The sequence below is a fragment of the Hemiscyllium ocellatum genome, chromosome 47 (assembly GCF_020745735.1).
Source record: "Hemiscyllium ocellatum isolate sHemOce1 chromosome 47, sHemOce1.pat.X.cur, whole genome shotgun sequence".
In the NCBI taxonomy this organism is placed as follows: domain Eukaryota; kingdom Metazoa; phylum Chordata; class Chondrichthyes; order Orectolobiformes; family Hemiscylliidae; genus Hemiscyllium; species Hemiscyllium ocellatum.
In genome coordinates, this window is record NC_083447.1 from 13,619,326 (window position 1) to 13,638,314 (window position 18,989).

Here is an 18,989-nt window from a genome sequence, read left to right on the forward strand (position 1 = left end):
CTCCCCGCACAAAACACACTCCCCTTTACACCCACCCTCAGTCCTGAAGAGTTCCACCCAAAATATTGATTTCTCCATCTCCTGATACTGCCTTACTTTAGATAAGATTGGATTAGATTCCCTACAGTGTGGAAACAGGCCCTTCAGCCCAACCAGTCCATACCGACGCTCTGAAGAGTAACCCACGCAGACTCATTTCCTCTGACTAATTGACCTAACACCATGGGACAATTTAGCATGGCCAATTCACCTGACCGGCACATCTTTGGACTGTGGGAGGAAACTGGAGCACCCTTGCAGTGTTCTCCCAGCCTCCTACTTGTTTACCTTATTTTTAATTAGTGGCGAGAAATACAGTGGATGTGTGAAATTGGTACAAGGCATACACAACAGTGGCACACTCTCAAAATGAGTGGCAGAGTAGATTCCTCATAGCCTACTCCTGCAATTTTTCTACAATTGCAAATCTTCAGGCAAGTGCAGCTACAAACAGCGGCAACAGCAATGTAAGGGTCCCACTCACAATTCGTACACTCCAGAACGGGACAAACTCCCTGATTTTTTTTTGCACAACCAAAGATTCATCCTCAGAAATGCAGCACCCTCTTTGCTATTGATGTTATCTGCTGAATGTGGAATCCCATTGAATTAGTTCCAGTTCCGGCATAACATGCGTTTTAATTTTTCTATGCACACAGACCAACTTCATCAATGTCTGCATTCTGCTGAACTGAAACCTTAACGATGTTTCGCACTGCATAGGCACCACAGTGTTTTCCAGCACTTTGGTACAATCCCAAGCTCAGCTACAACGTAAGCCCCATTGGCGTGCCTTCAGTCTAAAAGATCTGACGGCGCCGCGGCATTTTCATGAATGAACCCCGAAAGGCCCCGCCCACAAATGATGAATGGTGTGCCATGCGACCAATCAAAGCTGGGAGCTGGAGCGGGCCGCGTGCTGATTGGGGACATTCCGCATGATTGACGTCACGCTCACGGGCTCGTCTTGTGGGTGGGAGAAGGAGAGCGCTGCTGTGGCCGCCATTTTTGTTTCTCCGTCTCTCTCTCTCTCGCGCTCTCATTCTTACCTTCTCTCAGCGCGCGAAGCGTCTGCCGGCTCGGAGCTGTGGAGGGCCGGCGATCGGAACCGAAAATGGCGGGCAGGCACCAGGCTAAGCGTTTCAGGTTCGACAGGGTGAGTGAGTGAGTGCGTGCCGGGGTCGGACGGGATGGTTGAACAGTCATCGCGCTTCGAACGGTCGCACCCCCCCCCCAATCACCTCCCCCTGCCCGCGCACACCGGGCAGGCTGAACAAAGAAGGTTTGAGGCCTAGGCCGCGGTCAGTAGATAGGGGCCTTCACAAGGCAGCGGAAGGCATCTATTTAAACGTGCGATCAAACACGCCGTCCGGAACCAGCCACTCGGCAATTCAGTCCCATCTGCTTTAGTGCTAAGTTAGAAGGACTGCTAATTGAAATGAATGCATGTTCAAAGTGACTCCTTTTACGTCGTGTTTCCGCCGTTCTGTGCCATGCATTTATGATTTCAGTGCTTTGAATGTTGAAGTTCGGTTTACCTAAGAAATCATGGAAGCCCTACAGCTTGGAAGCATGCCATTCGGCCCGTCGAGACCACGCTAGCACTCCAATGAGCATCCCATCTCCTTACCCTGTCCCTGTAACCCTACGTTTCCCATGGCTCATCCACCTAGCCTGCACCTCCTTGAACACCGTGGGCCATCCAGCACGGCCAATCCACCTAACGTGCCCATCGTTGAACTTTGGGAGGAAACTAGAGCACCTGGGGGAAAAAAAACTCACGCAGACGTGGGGAGAATGTGCAATCTGCACACAGTCGCCTGAGGGTGGAATTGAACCCAGGTCCCTGCGGCTGTGAGGCAGCAATGCTGACCACTGAGCACTGAGATGCAAAAATTGGGTCTCGCCCCTGGCTATTTGCTCTTTCCACTGCTGGTAGATTAGATTAGATTACTTAGTGTGGAACAGGCCCTTCGGCCCAACAAGTCCACACCGACCAGCCAAAGCTCAACCCACCCATACCCCTACATTTACTCCTTACCTAACACTACGGGCAATTTAGCATGGCCAATTCACCTGACCCGCACATCTTTGGACTGTGGGAGGAAACCGGAGCACCCGGAGGAAACCCACGCAGACGCGGGGAGAATGTGCAAACTCCATACAGTCAGTCGCCTGAGTCGGGAATTGAACCCGGGTCTCAGGCACTGTGAGACAGCAGTGCTAACCACTGTGCCACCGTGCCGCCCACTGGTAGCTGCAGTGCTCTATGTAGAGATTCGTCAGTAGAGCTTTGATTTGGACACGATTGGCTATTTTCTACTATTGTCAAGTCCAAGGTGATTGTAAATATCATGATCTTGAGATACTTGTGTGTAACTTGTCCCCAAAGAAGCAGCCCCACTATCTGACTTAGAGGGATGCAAAGAAAATACATTAATTATAGGGATGAGATTGAAGTGAGTAGATTGGGGCTGTACTTACTGGTGTTCTAAATGAATGAGAATTGATGATGATTGAAATGTAAGGTTCCAAGAGGACTTGGCAAAGTAGGTACTAGAGCCTGTTTCGCCAGTCTTGCATTTGTCTCAGGATCAGGGGCTATTTTATTCTGATAACAGGACTCTGGTTTGTTTTGTTCTGGATTGTATTCAGTTTCTTGTCTCATTAGAGCTACATTAACCTAAGCAAGTAGAGTATTCTGTCAGTGTCCTTACTTGTGCCTTCTCGACAGTTGACACATTTTGGAGAATCTCACTTCCAGAAGTCCTAGCTTTTGTCTGTTCTCCTAAGTGAGAGAAAGTTAGGACTGCAGATGCAGGAGAGTCAGAATTGAAAAGTGTGGCACTGGAAAAGCACAACTGATCAGGTAGCATCCGAGGAGCAGGAGAGTCGGTGTTTTGGGCTTCAGCCCTTCATCAGAAATGCTCTTATAACTCATCTGTCAAAGAGGGCTGGTCCATTTAGTTTCTGGTCATTGGTAACTCCTGAGATGTTGTTACTGTGGACTTGATGAAGTTAACCACAGAATTATTGTGGTGCTGAAAGATGCCATTTGGCCCATTGCCAATCTCCTGCCATTCCCCATATCCTTGCCTACCATTTCATTCCAAATAAGCATCCAAAGCCCTCTTAAGTGTTGAATTGAATCTGCATTCACCACGTCTTCAGGCAGTGCATTCCATGAATCTGAAGAGTGGCAAATAATGCTGAATATTGTGACTCAACCATGAGTATCCTTACTTCTGACTTCAGGTTATTGAAGCAGAGTTAAGGATAATTGAGCTCAGTGTACTATCTAAGAAAGCCTGGTGTGATGTTGTGGAGCTGAGGCATGGCAGCCTTTTAAGGAGGGGATGATGTTCAATTAGTATAATTGCTGGATTGTTAGAAGTCCATTAATCCATTGTTGGAAAACCCACCTGGTTCACTAATCTCCTTTTGGGAAGGAAACTGCCGTTCTTGCCTGGTCTGCTGAATGTGACTCCAGTCCTACAGCAGCGTGATTAACTTTTAACTGCCCTCTTGGATGGGTAATATATGCTGGCTTCCATCCCATGAATGAATAAAAAAAGAAAGCCTTGAGCCAGTTGAAAGGTTACTCATTTCTTCCTTTCTTCTGCAGGATCCTTGAAGGAAAATATTATGTTACTGATTGAGGCTGTCACACTTAATGTTGATACTTTATATTTACCTTCTCCAGTAGGAAAACCAAGATCTTTGCTAAAGTTGCATGCACAATCTTCAATCAGAGATAAGGATGGAGCATGGGAGTACAGGCTATTTTTCTACCCCTGTTAAATCATTGTTAACTGTAACACCATTACTAAAGTGAGTCAGTTCAGCCAGTCCATGGTTGAACATGCATTTCTGGGTAATCACTGAAGCTCTTCTGGCAGCAAAGATTTTCAATGAAATGGCATGACTGTGTAATCTGAGAGTTGATAACCTGTAAATATTGTGCTGAGGACTGAAGAATGAGTGTTTACCACAGGTGATCAGATAATGAACCATTGAATTGCAGAGAAAGTCTTTGTGACTGGATTACAGTGAAATACTGAGTTAATTAATAATTGACTTATGTTTTTTTCAGGATGGTGGTATTGAAGACCTCAATAAGATTTCTCCATCTGCTGTCATACATATCCGAGGACTGTTGGATGGGGTAATGGAAGTTGATCTTATGGAGGCTCTGCAGGATTTCGGCAATATCAGGTATTTAAGAGGGTCATGTGAAGAGTAATGTAGATCCGATGTGAAATATCTCTTGGTAAGATTTGGAATACTTGCATCTACAGTGTGAAGAATACGTAATCTTTATTAGTTTCAGTTTCTGTTACTTGCAACTTGATAAATGTGACATTTTCTGAGCTTGGAAGGGAGCAATACACAAACTATTTTAACCGTTTGTTACTTTTGAATAGCATTTCTACTTGGCTCAGACCTGATATTAAGTTCTGACTATTACCCTCCTAATTCAAAGAATGTTCGATGTTAATCTTCCATTAGAATGGTGCAACGCAGAAGGAGGCTGTTTGGCTCACTGGATCTGTTTTTCTTTCAAAGAGTACTTGATTTTGTTATACCATGTTTGTTTTGGTGATTTCATTACTGTGTGTAATGGTACTGTAGTCCAAAAAATGGGCATATGGCTATTTTTCCTAAAATAGCAGTAGAAATAGTCCCTTTGAATGTTTTTAACACCAAGGTAGATTCCTCATGAGCAAAGGATTGATATTTTGTCAGAGGTAGATGAGAATGTGGAGTGATCAGATCAACCGTGTTCTTATCAAGTTTGGAGCAAGCTTGAGGGATGGAGTGGTCTTTTATTCCTAAATCATATATCTAAATGGTATTTCCACACTCCTGTGTGCAATATATGTTTTTGGTATTGGGACTTGGTACCGACAGTTACAAGAGTGATTATTAATATTTTGAACTTTTTCCAGTTGGTGTGAACATTATTGTAAATGCTGGGACTTAAATTTTTGTAGTTACTCAGTACATTTCCATGTTTGCATGGGCGAACTCTTGTAGCTGGAACAAGGATCTTGAGGTGATGAATGCTTACTCTGAGAAATGACACCTAGAGAATGAGTACTGATCTAAGTAGACAGGTGGTTGAGCAATTTGGAATGAAAGCCAGTGTGTGGATGCTTAATAGTTTTATTCTATGGAACCCTAAAATTAATTCTTTTCAGTCAAAATGGACAACTTTTATATACAATGTATTTTCATGATTAGCTGAGTGAGTGGACAAATACCTGGCAAATGGAATATAAAGTGGGAAAGTGTAACATTGTCCATTTTTGCTGAATTAATTAATTTTTGGTTTTCAGGAAATTAACAAAAGTTGAATCCTATTTTTTTCTTCTCTAACTGATTGCTTACTACAAATGCGGGTTGCTGAAACAACATTATACTCCACAAACAAAATCTGAACATTTCAGACAATTTTAGAATCTGTTGTTAACTGTCCTTCTGCTTGGTTTACAGTTGTGTGATGCTGATGCCCAGGAGAAAGCAAGCATTGGTTGAGTTTGAGGACATCGCTGGTGCATGTAGCTGTGTGAATTATGCAGCAGATAACCCTATCTATGTTGCTGGACAACTGGCCTATGTTTGTTTTTCCACAAGCCAGAAAATTGCCAGACCAGATGATGATGACTCTAAAAGCAATAAAGTCCTGTTGATCACTATTGCAAATTCTATCTATCCCATCAACACAGTAAGTTTAACAGAAGCTAAGTAATTAATTCAGTTTTTAGCAGTCCCAATGTAGAAACTTTGTGTAGTTTAATGCCCCAAGGTGCATCAGGGGAGTGTTCAGCCACGTAATAGAAATATAGGAGGAGTAGTAGGCCATTCATCCCTTCTAGCCATCCATGTTCTAAATTATGGCTCATCACCTACTTCAGCAGTATTACCTCCGTAACCCTTGATGTCATCGATATCTGGAAATCTCTCAATTTCGGTTTTCAGCATACTCAAAGACTGAGTTACCATAGCGTGGGTAGAGAATTCCAAAGAATCAGTGCTCTTGAAAAGATTCTCCCTCATTTCAGTCTTTAAATGGCTTGTTCATAAATAACTAATTGGTGTCAATCCATTTGGGATGAAAATCTCTTAATTAATTAATTTTGTAGCCATGTTCTCTGGTTCTAAACATGCCTCCCTATCTGAACACTACACAATGTGTCATTTATGATGATTTTGGCACTGTGGTTGGGCAGTGTTCTGATAAGAGAAATGCAGAGTTGGAGTTTGCAAATGTGATTTAGTCATATATTGTCATTCTTTTACTGTTGCAAACAGTTCTGGAACATACTCCCTAATAGCAATGTGGTTGTACTGCAAATGGACTGTTTGCTTCAAGAAAGCAGCTCAGCACCTGCTCTGGAATCGAACCTGGGACACTGGTGCTGTGAGGCAGCAGTGCTAACCACTGAGCCACCATGCCGCCACGGAACAATAGACCATAATCATTTTTTAAAAAATCAGGAATATGATATTGTCAGCAATCTGCTAATTATAAATGCATAGCATTTTGTTTTTGGTCTGTACTGTATACTGTGACCACTGTGTTTCTTAAGTTTATGCCTAGATAATCTAGACCCCCAACCCAGCTGAGTTTGCATATTTATACTTTTTTTTTATTGTTGCTGGCTTGTCCTGAGTGGTTTTCTTTGGTTGCTTTCTGCTTAAAGCATTAATAAGTTTATATCAGTCAATGAAATATTATAGATGGTAATATTTGACAAAATTTTACATTTGATCCTTAAGTTGAATCTGTGATATTCATAGGTACACAAAGCAGGACAGTTTGCTCAATGTCATGCTCTGGTTAGGCCATTACAGCCATGTTGCTTGAATCTGGTCGTCACATTTCAGGAGTGATATGAGGTCTTTGGGTGGGTGATTGCTGAGATCATCTGTTGGAATGGTGTTCAAAGTTGGGCATTTTAGCTACAGTTCGCTAGTGAAGCTGGAATTCTTGGAACACAGGAAACTGAGTTGAAATCTGATAACAGGTTATAACAGATTTGATGAAGGTAAACAAAGAAAATACTACTAGTTTTGCTGATGGTATGAGATGTATAGGACACAAATTTAAATGATGCTGGGGAGTATGCAAAAAAAAAAACTTTTTTCACTCGGCAAGTTGTATTAACCTGGAACATGTTGCCTTGCTAAACGAATGAAGGCCAAAATGTTGTGATTTCATAATAAATTACATTGATTCTTGAAGATGATAAACTAGCTTGGCTGTTGGGATATAGCGAGTGAGATTAGTCCACAGAGAGCTGATAGATTTTGTGGGCCCACTGGCCTCTTGTGTCATAAATGACTCTGACACTGTCCTGTTATGAATGCCTTTTCTTTTGTTTTCAACTGCAATCTTATCAAACTCACGTATCGTGTGTTGTATTTTGTTTCTTTGTCTGCTTCTTGAGAAGTTAGAACTACTTTAATCATATCTCTGTGGGAATTTAAATATGTCTTTACCCTTCACAACTCCTTGTTTTGCAGGACATTCTATACACTATTTGCAACCCATGTGGACCTGTTCAAAGGATTGTGATTTTCAGAAAGAATGGAATTCAGGCAATGGTGGAATATCCTTTGAGTTCAACTTTAAGCAGAATGTTAAGTAAATGTTTTTTTAAAAGGGAAAAAGTAGAAATAAGTAAACTAGCCAGGAAAATAGAAACAAATGTAACAGTGATTACAGGCTCATAAACAGAACCTGAAATAAGTGTTGGTCCTTACAGGCTGTGACAGGAGAAATTTCCATGGAAATTGAAGAAAGAGTGTACATGTTGAACTAATATTGTGTTCTCTCAAGAGGTAAATGCTGGATATTAACCACTAATTGTAAGTAACGTTCAGAAATTATCAAGAAAAAGAAACCATATGGTATCTTACTACGATCCGAAAAGCTCTCAAATTCCAGCAGCTAATACCCTATGTCTCAAAGGTTCCAAACGTGGTACATGATAGATGTGCTAGTTCTTATTTTCTAAATTTCTTTGTATTCTAGAATGGTCCCACTGGGTAGGAATGTTACAATTATGAAACCACTGTTCAAAAATGAAGTAGAGAAAGAAGTTTAATCTGCAGGCAAACTACCCTGACAACAGTAATTGGGAAAATGCTTGAATCTTTAAAATTGAGAAAGCCTTAATAGTGCACGTGGAGAAACATTGTCAGACAAAGTCAACAGTTTTAAGTAAGCAATTTTGTTTTAACAAATGTATTCGTTTTCTAAGGAATTAATTGGAAGGCCAGATAGGAACAAAAACAGAAACACCACAGGTCTAGCAGCATCTGTGGAGAGAAAGCAGAATTAATGTTTTGAACTTTTAACTCCTTCAGGACTGAATGTAGCTTCATGAAGGTTGGTACGTATGTTGAAGATTAGGTCGGGTGGTGAGGAGTGAAGAGAGGGAGAGAGAGTCACAGTCACAGTTGGGCAGGCAAAGGAATATGTAAAGGTCAATCTGGGAGAATGAATTACTGCTAATAGGACCATTAGTAGCTGACAATGGGTTGTGGTAGTGGCCCATGTGATAAGGCCTGCTGTGTGGATGTTGGGGGAAAGACATGGGAGAAAGGGCTCATTCCCTAAAATTATTGAATGCTATATTGGGTCCATAAGACACTGGGGTTCCCAAGCATAAAATAAATTGATCCTCCAGCTTGTGTTGAGATTCACTGGAGCACTGGCAGACCTGAGACACAGATATTGGCTACAGTGGTATGTTGAAATGGCAGGCAAGTGGAAGCTGCCAGACAGGAGTCATTCGTTGGTGCTTGCTTGAATTTCTAACAGGCATTTGATAAGATGCTGCATGTGATTAATATTCAAAATGTTCTCACAAAGTTAGACATCATACGTGAGGATGAATGGAAGATTTGTTAATAATCAGGAAGTGGAGAAGACAGATGAATGTGGGCTAGTAAGGGTTTTCACCTCTGTAACATAAGGATAGGAGCAGGAGTAGGCCACTCGATCCTTTAAGCCTAATCTGCAATTCAGTATGACCATGGCTGATCATAGAGTTCAATTATGTAACCTAATCCTACCTTCTCCCATAACCTTTGGTTCTTTTAGCCTGAAGAGCTATACCACCTTTCTGAAAACAATGTTTTGGTCTCAACCACTTTCTGGTAATTAATTTCACAGCCATACCATTCTCTAGGTGTAGAAATTTTGCCTCATCTCACTCTGAAAATGTTTACTCCTTTAAACTATGACCCCTGGTTGTAGACTCCCCCACCATTGGAATGTCTTTCCTGCATCCAACCTGTTTGGTCCTGTTAGAATTCTATAGATTTCAATGAAATATTGCGGTTGTCCTTCTCAACCTAAGTGAATACAATACTAACCGATTTAATCTCTCCTCATGCATCAGTCCTTTCATCCCATGAATCAATTTGGTAAACCATTGCTGCACTCCATCTGGCAGGAACTTCCTTCCTCGTATAAGAATACCAAAAATTCACACAATAATCCAGATATGGTCTCACCAATGCCCTGTATAATTGCAGCAAGATATCTTGTTCCTGAATCCTCTTGCATTGAAGGCCAACACAATTTGCTGCCTTCACTGCTTGCTGCACTTGCAAGCTTTCAGTGACTGGTGTATGCGAACACCCAGATTTTGTTGAACATGCCCCTCTCCATTTACAGCCATTCAAATAATAATCTGCCTCCCTATTTTGCTACCAAGTGGATTAAAAGTCTAGATAATGATGTTCTCTACTTCTCTAAGGAACAATTATTGTTCAGGTGCATCAAGCAATTAAGGAAAAAAAACACAATGCTGACTTTGCAAGGAAATTGATGAACAAGAGTAAAGAAATATTGCTACAATTATATGGAGTTTTAGTGAGATCACATGGCGGTTACTTTGTGCAGTTTTGATTTCTATACTTGAGGATCGAGAGACTCTTTAAATGGGCCAATTGATACATTCAGAAAAATATAAAAACAGATTCTGCAATAGCTTGACAGGTTATACAGTTTGTGGAATTTAAAATCCAGGGGCATAATCTTGGGATAAGAGCACTTTGGACTAATTTGAGAAATTTCTTCATATTAGGAATTCTGTATTGCAGAGGCTGGGGGTACTCCATTGATAAGTAGATTAAAAGTTGAGATAGATGAGCAGAAGTCAGCGACTTAACCCTTTGAACTTGCTCTGTTGTCATATAAGATAGTGACTGATCCGATCACTGCACAATTGGACCCTATTACCAAACTGCTTTGAGCGTGTTTACATCCTTCATTAAATCAGGAGACCAATACGGTATGCAATTATCTTTTCCTAGGGTGGGGGAGTCCAGAACTAGGGAGCATAGGTTTAAGGTGAGAGGGGAAAGATTTAAAAAAACCTGAGGAGTAACTTTTCATACAAAGTGGGGGAGGATGTGTGTGTATGGAATGAGCTGCCAGAGGAAGTGTTGGATTTGGCACAGTTACAACATTTTAAAGGCATTTGGATGGGTAGATGAATAGGAAGGGTTTTGGAATGATATGGGCTGAACTCTGGAAAATGGGACAAGGGGTCAGATTGAGTTGTTTGTTGATGTGGATGAGTTGGACCAAAGAGTCTGTTTCTGTGCTGTATGACTCTGGTGCTTCACAATATCAGAATAAGGAACATCCAGTTGAAGTGGATCATATTGAATAATGCAGCAAGCACTGATGTCAGTGTCCTCCTCTTTCTTTCCGTTCTTGCTTGTTCCTGATCTGCTCTTGTAATTTGGCTTTTCCTCATAAAAGTTTCTGTGTAATGCTAGAGGGCTATCTTGTCTATTGGTGGTTATCAACCACAGTCTACACTCTGCTTCACAGTGGCATTTATCAGGCAAGTGCTTGTCCAAAAATAACATTGTGAAGTTCAAATGCTCTCATTGCACTTTTGTCTTGCATTATCCTCCCCCACTTGTCTGCCACAAAAGCATTTGACACTGATGACCAATTGTTAGTCTTAGGACACTTGAATCAGGGCAGGAATTTCATGATTTGCTTGATGATACGGTTTTGCATTCTTTGAGCTGTTTCTGTGTATATGCAACAAGACCTGGACCGTATTTAGCTGTCCAAAAAGTGTGAATGTAATTATCTCCCTATGACATTCCATTACATTGCCAATGCTAAATTCTCATCAACAAAATGCTTAATGGTGCATTTATTGTCCAAACCATTGAGGGGAGCTGTTGAGCTTCCATCTTTGTGCTGAAAATGTTAAATTGTCACGTTTTTTGTGGAATATCTCTATGCTTACTTTCCTTAATTCAGCAAACATTTGACTCTGTTCAAAGTGCGCAGAAGGCCAAAGCATCTCTTAATGGTGCCGATATCTATTCTGGATGTTGTACTCTGAAAATAGAATATGCCAAGGTAAGCATATGTGGTAAAATGCAGATTGTGATTGTGTTAGATAACCTGCATTTTATCCTTTGTGTGGTGTTTTTTCTCATTTCTTTGGATGAGTGGAACTTGTAGGCATCTGTGCTGTTACTAAACTCTTGTCGCCTCCCCACAAATCCTAATTTGGTAGTTTACCCTACGTTTCTGAAGCTGGTGATTCGTTGGATGAGGTCCTGAGAACAGTTCTCCAGATGTCTTGTCCCAAAATGGCAAATGTTGATGTTTGAATGTAGAGTGTGTTACAGCTACTTGAGTTTTATCTTGCCCACTGGTACCTTGCATGTGCTTTCCAATAGTTGAATGTATAATGTCAGCTGCAAACATTTACCATGTTTTTAAAATGTTTTTGTGTTCTGAAGCTAATTAGTACACTAATTAACCAGTTAGTGCCAGTTGCTGTTCTGAAAGACAAGTAATTCAGCAAATACCAGAAATTGATTCTTGGTATAGTACCAAGTGTGTGACTTGGAATTATATTGTGTTCTTACCAAGCTCAGTAATCTAGTTAGCAGATTATTCTTGGGCTAACTCTCTCAATGGTGAAGTAATTTGATAATATGATGTAGGGCCATTCAGTTCCAGTTGTGGATGGTAAGCGACAATGGTCTTTGTTAAATAGTTAAGCAAAAGTGATGAAGGGCTTTTGCCCGAAATGTCGATTTTCTTGCTCCTGGGATGCTGCCTGACCTGCTGTGCTTTTTCAGCACCATACTGATCTAAACCCTTTGTTAAATAGTTGCATAGTCAACTTAAAGGCTTAATTTTTAGACACTTAATGACTAGCCCATTCACTAATAATTAATTCTGTCCCTGATGCAATGTTTCACTAAATATTGTGCAGTCATCGCATCTCCAGGACATTACTATGAGTGTTCTTCAGGATAGTTTTCTAGGCGAGCCATCTTCAGTTGCTTTATCAATGACCTTCCCTTTAGCTTAAGGTCAGAAGCTATTTGGTTTGATAGTTGTGCATTGTTTGAGCAGTTTCAGCTTATATGCAACAAGACCTAGATAGCATTCAGGCCCTTCAGAAAGTGTGCACTTCATTATCTCCACAGTTATTGAATTATCTATGCTGGGTCCGTGCAATCAACATCCTTAGGTTTGCCATTGACCAAACCTTAACTGGACCAATCATACACATTATTGCTACAAATCCTTTAATTGTATCCCATCTGTCAGCTTACATTTATTCATAGTACTACTGTGCAGTGATAACAATGTGTACTAAGTACAAGGTGCACTGCAGCAACTTTCCAGTACTCTTGACCTTCTAAATCCTTGACTACTTTGACCTCCCTATGAAAGACAAGGGCACCAGATGCATTGGAACACGACAATGTGCAAGACCCTATCCAAGTTTTTCACCTTTTGACATAGAATTATATCCTTTATTCCTCACTGTCATTGGGTCAAAGTCCTGGAATTCCCTCCTTACCAGCACTATAGATGTCCCTTCACCACTTGGACTGCAGTGTTCAAGAAGGTGACTCAGGACTGTCTTCTTGAAGCCATTTTGGGATGGGCAATAAACGCTGCCTTTGTTCCCATTGAATTTACTAAAAACTGGGAAAGGGCTGTGAATGATTTGCTGCACATTAAATTTGATAGCTCAAGTTTGCTAGGAATTGCTCTCTTAGGAAGTCATGATATGTTGTACATGTATCTGTCTTCAGGAATTTGTTTTGAATGCTGTTCAGTTTGTTTCCATTTCAAAGTTTAACTTAACCTTTGAGCCAATGAGCACTTATCTGAGATTTTTTAGCCATCGTCTTGTGATACCTTCTATGAACTAGATTCATTTATCCATACAACTCCTTATTTCCTGTTGCAGCCAACTCGTTTGAACGTCTTTAAGAATGATGCTGATACCTGGGATTATGTAAACCCTAATCCTGGTAGACCAGGTAAGAATTTAATTAGAATTTCAATACAGTCCTCTTTTGCATAGCTTGTCTTTACTTTCTGCTTCTATTCAGTTTTACTTCCTGTCAGCAAACATATAGTAGAACCTCTGACCTTCAACCACACATTATTGGCATGGTGTAATAAAATTATCTTGTACATCATCTTTGTGTATGTGGAATATGGGACTGTAAACATCTGGAAGTGAGACAAGTGATAAGACTGTAGACCTGAGATTTTGAAAAGGTTTATTGTTTGCTTTTAAACTTTTTCGTCTTTTTGAGGCTTCCAACCATTTTACTGAAGTTGAGGTGATTTTGTGGTGCTTCAACTGTTGCTAATTATCAGATTAATAGAGCTGATTTTAAAACACTCCCACTTGTGTTCAAATCCTTTCATCACCTTATCCTCTTCTTCGTAACCTGCCGCAGGTTTCTATGAACTCTGTATTTCACTAAGTTTGGCTTCTTGTGTATCTTCCATTTCCTTCATCCACCTTTAAGCCCCAGACTTCATAGGCAGCAAGCAGTGAGATGCCCTCCCTAAACCTGTTTTGTATAGGAATTCAGTATCTATCCTCTTGTGTGGCTGCCCCTAAACTGAGGGTTTTTTTTGTCACTTCCTCCTAATAGAATTTCATAGCACAAAGGAAAATATATTTTATTATTTTTGAATTGCCTTGGAACTGTTATTCTGCGCTGAAAGCACTCTAGAAATGCAGTGGTTCAATTGTGATTACATTTGACTGAGAAATTAATGCAGTGAGGATTAGTATCAGTGGCCAAAACACTTCCAGAGACTGGCAAATTCTTGCGGGTGAGGAATTGATGTCTGATGAATGGATTTTTTATGCATGATGTGTAGGGGTTATTTTATCTATCCGAGGTAACTGAAGTGATTTTTTTTGTTGGGGAAAAAAAAAGCTCATCTCTGGGAGGGAAAAGACCCTTTATTCATTTATTCACTTTCTCTTTTACAGCTTATTTTGTTAATTAGTGCCCACATTTTGTTAATGTTTTACAAAGCTAGTACTAAAAATGAATTGGATTAGCTTTTCTAAATTCTTGAAGCTCATTGGTATTTGCCCAGACTTGAGGGAAGTCATCAATTGAGCACATCAGGAGCTATGGGTCAGATTTAAGATGTTTTAAAATACATGTATTGTAGAAAATTAAGAAAATATCATTACAGAATTATGTGGATTAGTTAAATAAACCTATAATATGGCTTAGCTAACTACAATAACAGCAAATGCAGGTGACAGTGGTCTGGCAGTACCTGTACACAGAGAAACAGCTAATGTTTCAAATTGGTGACCTATCATCAACATTTGGATTCTCACAGTTTGCCAGAGCTTATTGGGATGTGATAGTTTTCCTGAAATTTGGTGATTTTTGTTTTCTTTTTGCCCCTCCATTGAACTAATGTTCCTTGTACTTGGGAAAATATTTAACATTGTTCTGGATAGCTGAATATCGATAGGTATGATTATCTTTTGTCATCCTTTCTATATGCGCCTGTCAGCATTCAGGAATCAGACTGCTTTTTTTTTCCAACTGTGATAGTACTTGGGGTTTCCAGCTCTGGTGTACATGTTTGAGTGAATAGTTTTGTGTACAAATGCCTCCTGATATACTGGAGTGAAATTTACACTTTTTTTAAAAAGACTACATCCCATCGACTATACAACCACAGAACTACTTAGTCCCTATCTGCTCTTTTCCCCTTGAATGTCTTGAAAACTGGCATTTAACCATTTAAATTTCAACGAATGCAATTCTAGTTTGTGCATTCTCTGATCATTATTCTTTTTGAGACGTCAGAAGTGTGATTGGTTGTTTTACTTAATTTCTTTTAGCCATGGAACAGAATTTGGATTTATACTATTTAGTTGCAGTATTAGAATATGTAGCAAGTAATGCTATATTATTGTTCCACATGCACACCATTTAGTTAATTTGTGTCCCGTCTGACAGTTATCTGATTTATCTTATAAAGACTGTTCAACATGGATCTGAAGTCATTAATAGTGGTTGGAGGTCAAAGGTTATGTTTTGAACCTGCACTCAGCTAAGCTTCCAGCACCCTGTATTAAGGATAGTAGTAGTGATTTATGTTGGCAATGAGGTTACCCAATCCTGCCACATTTGGAGTACTTAGTTTAGGATTGGTGTGAGCAAGGTGACAATATAGCAGTCATTCAAACACTCTGGCATCTCCACAACTGCAGTTCAAGTCTCTCTTAAACATTTTGATCCAGCACAAACATATTTAGATCTTCTTAGATTCTCAGCAATCTCCAACCACATATATAAATACATAACCAGTACTGCAATTGAATTTAATGAAGTTACACTGTCATGGAATTTAAAAAAAACTTGTATAGCATTTAAAGTGGTCCATTTAGCAATAAATCACGTTACATACTATCACCTACACTCAAAATCCCTTAACTTTCATATCCTACTGTTAGGCTTGTTTTTTGACACTAAATTCAAAGCTTCATGTTCCGCTAGTCACTACTACAACCAATTAATGTGCAGCTGACAATGTTCAATAGGTGCAATTCAGGTTCAACTAGACAGAATGTTGTTGATTGTTTCTTCAGTGTTTAAAGTGAATTGTATAAACATTTCACATTTGCCATCCTGTTCAGCTAATACACAGGTGGCAATAATGCCCTCAGTGCTACTGTTTGATTGGGGTGGGAGGAAATGGTGGTAAGATGGATCCAGGCCATCTTCTCAGTATGATTTAAGTTGTGCAATGGTTTGCCTATCTCTTGTAGTTCTAGCACTTATTAATTAATGCATCTCACTGGGCTCATCCATGTGCTTCTAGTTAAACAAACCAAAACGTGTGAAGTTGTGTACTCATGAAAATGTAAATATTTTCATGTATTGGAATGCTTTACAAAGTATCTTTTAATACATTTGTCCTTTCTTCCCAATAAATGGTTAATTTAGCTGTTACAGTTAGAAATATAGTTCAGAACATTGCTTTGGCAATTCATCTTGCCATTTGTTTAAAAATGTTCTGTCACTCGATTAACAAATTGGAAACAACATCTTGTATTGATTTCAAGTTTTGTAAATTTGGTGAGTTGTTCTTACTGTGCATCTCTGCCTTGAAATCACTCTATACATATTCTCCATTGGAAAACTATTGGTTAAGTAATTCAAACCTAAAATAATAGTCAGGAACTCAAGAATGATATTTCATCAGCAATTATAATTTCCAAACACTGATCAGGCTTGCTGCTATCAAGCAGAATTGACAAATGAGCCAATCTGAAATTGATAAATAAGCCTTGGAGTTATCTGCAATTATTATTCCAAAATAAGACAACCCTACTGTATCTAACTCCTCTCCATGTGATTGTTGTATTAAGAGATATTTCAAAACTAGCAATCTTGTTTCCATCTGTTCTTATCAATTCACTTGTACTGAGAGGTGGAGTTCAGTTGTGAATAATATCACCTCAGTTTTGCCTAAGCCTCTTCACCAAACCTGAGCAGCAGTTTCCTCGAGGATTCCAAGTTCTTGTTCAAGATTTGTAAGCACATTAATCTATCACCTCATCGCTATTCAGTGTAAATACTCTGCACATTGCTTCAAATTTCTGTTACTATGTTCATACTTAACCTACAGCTGCCATTTTAATAACCTTGCACTAAAAATGACCTATCAGTGAATGTATATAGAGTAATGTTTTCATGTCTATCCTTTACAGCCACAATTTTTGACTGAGGAAAATGAATGAGAAAATTCAGCTTTATTTCTTCTCTTGCCTCTTGCTTTCATTCCATGTTTCCACAATAATACTGATTTGTTTAATTTTTAAAAATCTGTTGATTCTTTCAGTGAATAAGATCATCTCAATGGCATTGGAATGTTGAACATTTCTCTGTGGAGAGGAATGGGCTACATACTCTAGGGCTGGTTCACCTTGTTTACACTGCTTTTTAATTTCTATCAACTGGATATTGTAGAAATTGGGGGGACTGACATAATAATTGGGGCTTAAGCAATGTTTGATGTTCTTGGCTTTAATTGGTTGTTATAAACTAAGCCGGTAGATATTTGTGGCATAGGAATATTGACCCTCTAATATTGCATGTCCTATATTCTTTACTGAAAACTCCTTCAATTGTTTATATTGATTGCTGTGTTGAAACTTTGATTTATCTTTAAATAAGCCAAACAGTTTAATGTGCTAACCAGAAATCGAAGGTTGCTGGAAGCTTATCCTTTGCGTACAGCGAGCCTTCAGCTTTTTCTCAACAGTCTCTATTCACTGCCTACAACACAAGATGCTCACTTCTATACACACTTATAACGATGAACGTTACCATCGCTGGATGTGGACTGCATGCACAGATTGTCATGTAGCTAGTACTCTGCAAAAGGAAGGGGTGAGAGTGGCAAACCATGTGATCCTCACTGTATTCACAAGAAAACACAATGAATGAGGAAGCTCGTCAAGCTGTTGAGACCATGAAATACCTGAATAATTTCACCTCAAATATGTCCTGCTTTTCATTATAATCTTGTTCACCAACCTCTAACAAGGTGAAGACACTGAAATCATTCATCTACCAAGCCTTTTCTACTCATTAACTTCAAAACAAAATGACACATTCTTGCTCTACCTGATGTGCACTGAAAGTCAGCATTCTATCTTCCACTAAATGCTCCAACCATACAGAATCTCTGAAGGATACCAGTCCTTTCACTGGGCAGACCATTCTACAGCCAGAGCCAGTCACCTCTGCAGGAGAAGTCATTGATATCAACTGTGAACCGATGCAGTCAGTGCTAAGATTACATGAGAGCTTGAGGGCAATTAAACATTTAAAAAAAAAACTGAAGAACCAGCATGTTTATAAGACCATGACTTTTTTCCTCTCTGGATTTAATTTTTTTGTAATCCTTCTGTATGACACATGGGGCAGCATGTTGTTCTATTTATGCAACGTCATGAAAACTAAAGTTTGAAAGTCCAAATAAGTACCCTTTTGAAAGCAAGGTGCATTAAACAAAAAATCTTCCATTATTACAACAGCTACCTAGTATTTTGCTGGGTATTATTCTTGATGTATAAGCACCAGTATGTGTTATTTGAAAAGTATGTAAAATAATGCTGCAAAACCATCTTAAAAACCTTTTAAACAGGATGCATCTGTATAGGAAGCAAGTAGCTTTCATTTTTCAACCTTTCACTCTCTGTCAGACTAATGTTTAGAAAGGAGACAGAGCAGGGCAAGACCATAGTCTGATTACACCGAGAAAAAAAATAGATATGCAAAATACTTAAGTTGGTGAATAGGTTAATACCAGATGTCAGATAATGATGGGACAATGGGAGGCATTGTGAAAGAAATAGGCATGGAGAGATGGGCATGTGCAGAGTAGCATAAAATGGTAAAGCACCATTTTGGTGGGGAAGTAGGGGTGTGAGCAGGTTAGGGAAAACCAGATGTCACATGTTGGCATCAGTGGTGCTTTGTTCCCAGATCAGGCATTGACCTGCATAAGGTTTTTCATACCCTTGTCAGTACTGACACAATACATCTATTGCTGGAAGAGACTGAGAACAGTGTTT

General features: G+C 39.6%; 1 protein-coding gene across 1 annotated transcript in view; it reads left to right on the plus strand.

Moving 5' to 3' along the window:
* The first annotated feature begins 1,002 nt into the window (after positions 1-1,002).
* LOC132836782 (heterogeneous nuclear ribonucleoprotein L-like) overlaps positions 1,003-18,989 on the plus strand; it is a 47,250-nt gene continuing 29,263 nt past the window's right edge. The window contains exons 1-6 of the mRNA XM_060856245.1: positions 1,003-1,195; positions 4,133-4,254; positions 5,536-5,767; positions 7,570-7,655; positions 11,353-11,449; positions 13,314-13,386. Coding sequence (XP_060712228.1) covers positions 1,154-1,195; positions 4,133-4,254; positions 5,536-5,767; positions 7,570-7,655; positions 11,353-11,449; positions 13,314-13,386 — 652 coding nt within the window. The 5' untranslated portion in view covers positions 1,003-1,153. The remainder of the gene's footprint in view (positions 1,196-4,132; positions 4,255-5,535; positions 5,768-7,569; positions 7,656-11,352; positions 11,450-13,313; positions 13,387-18,989) is intronic.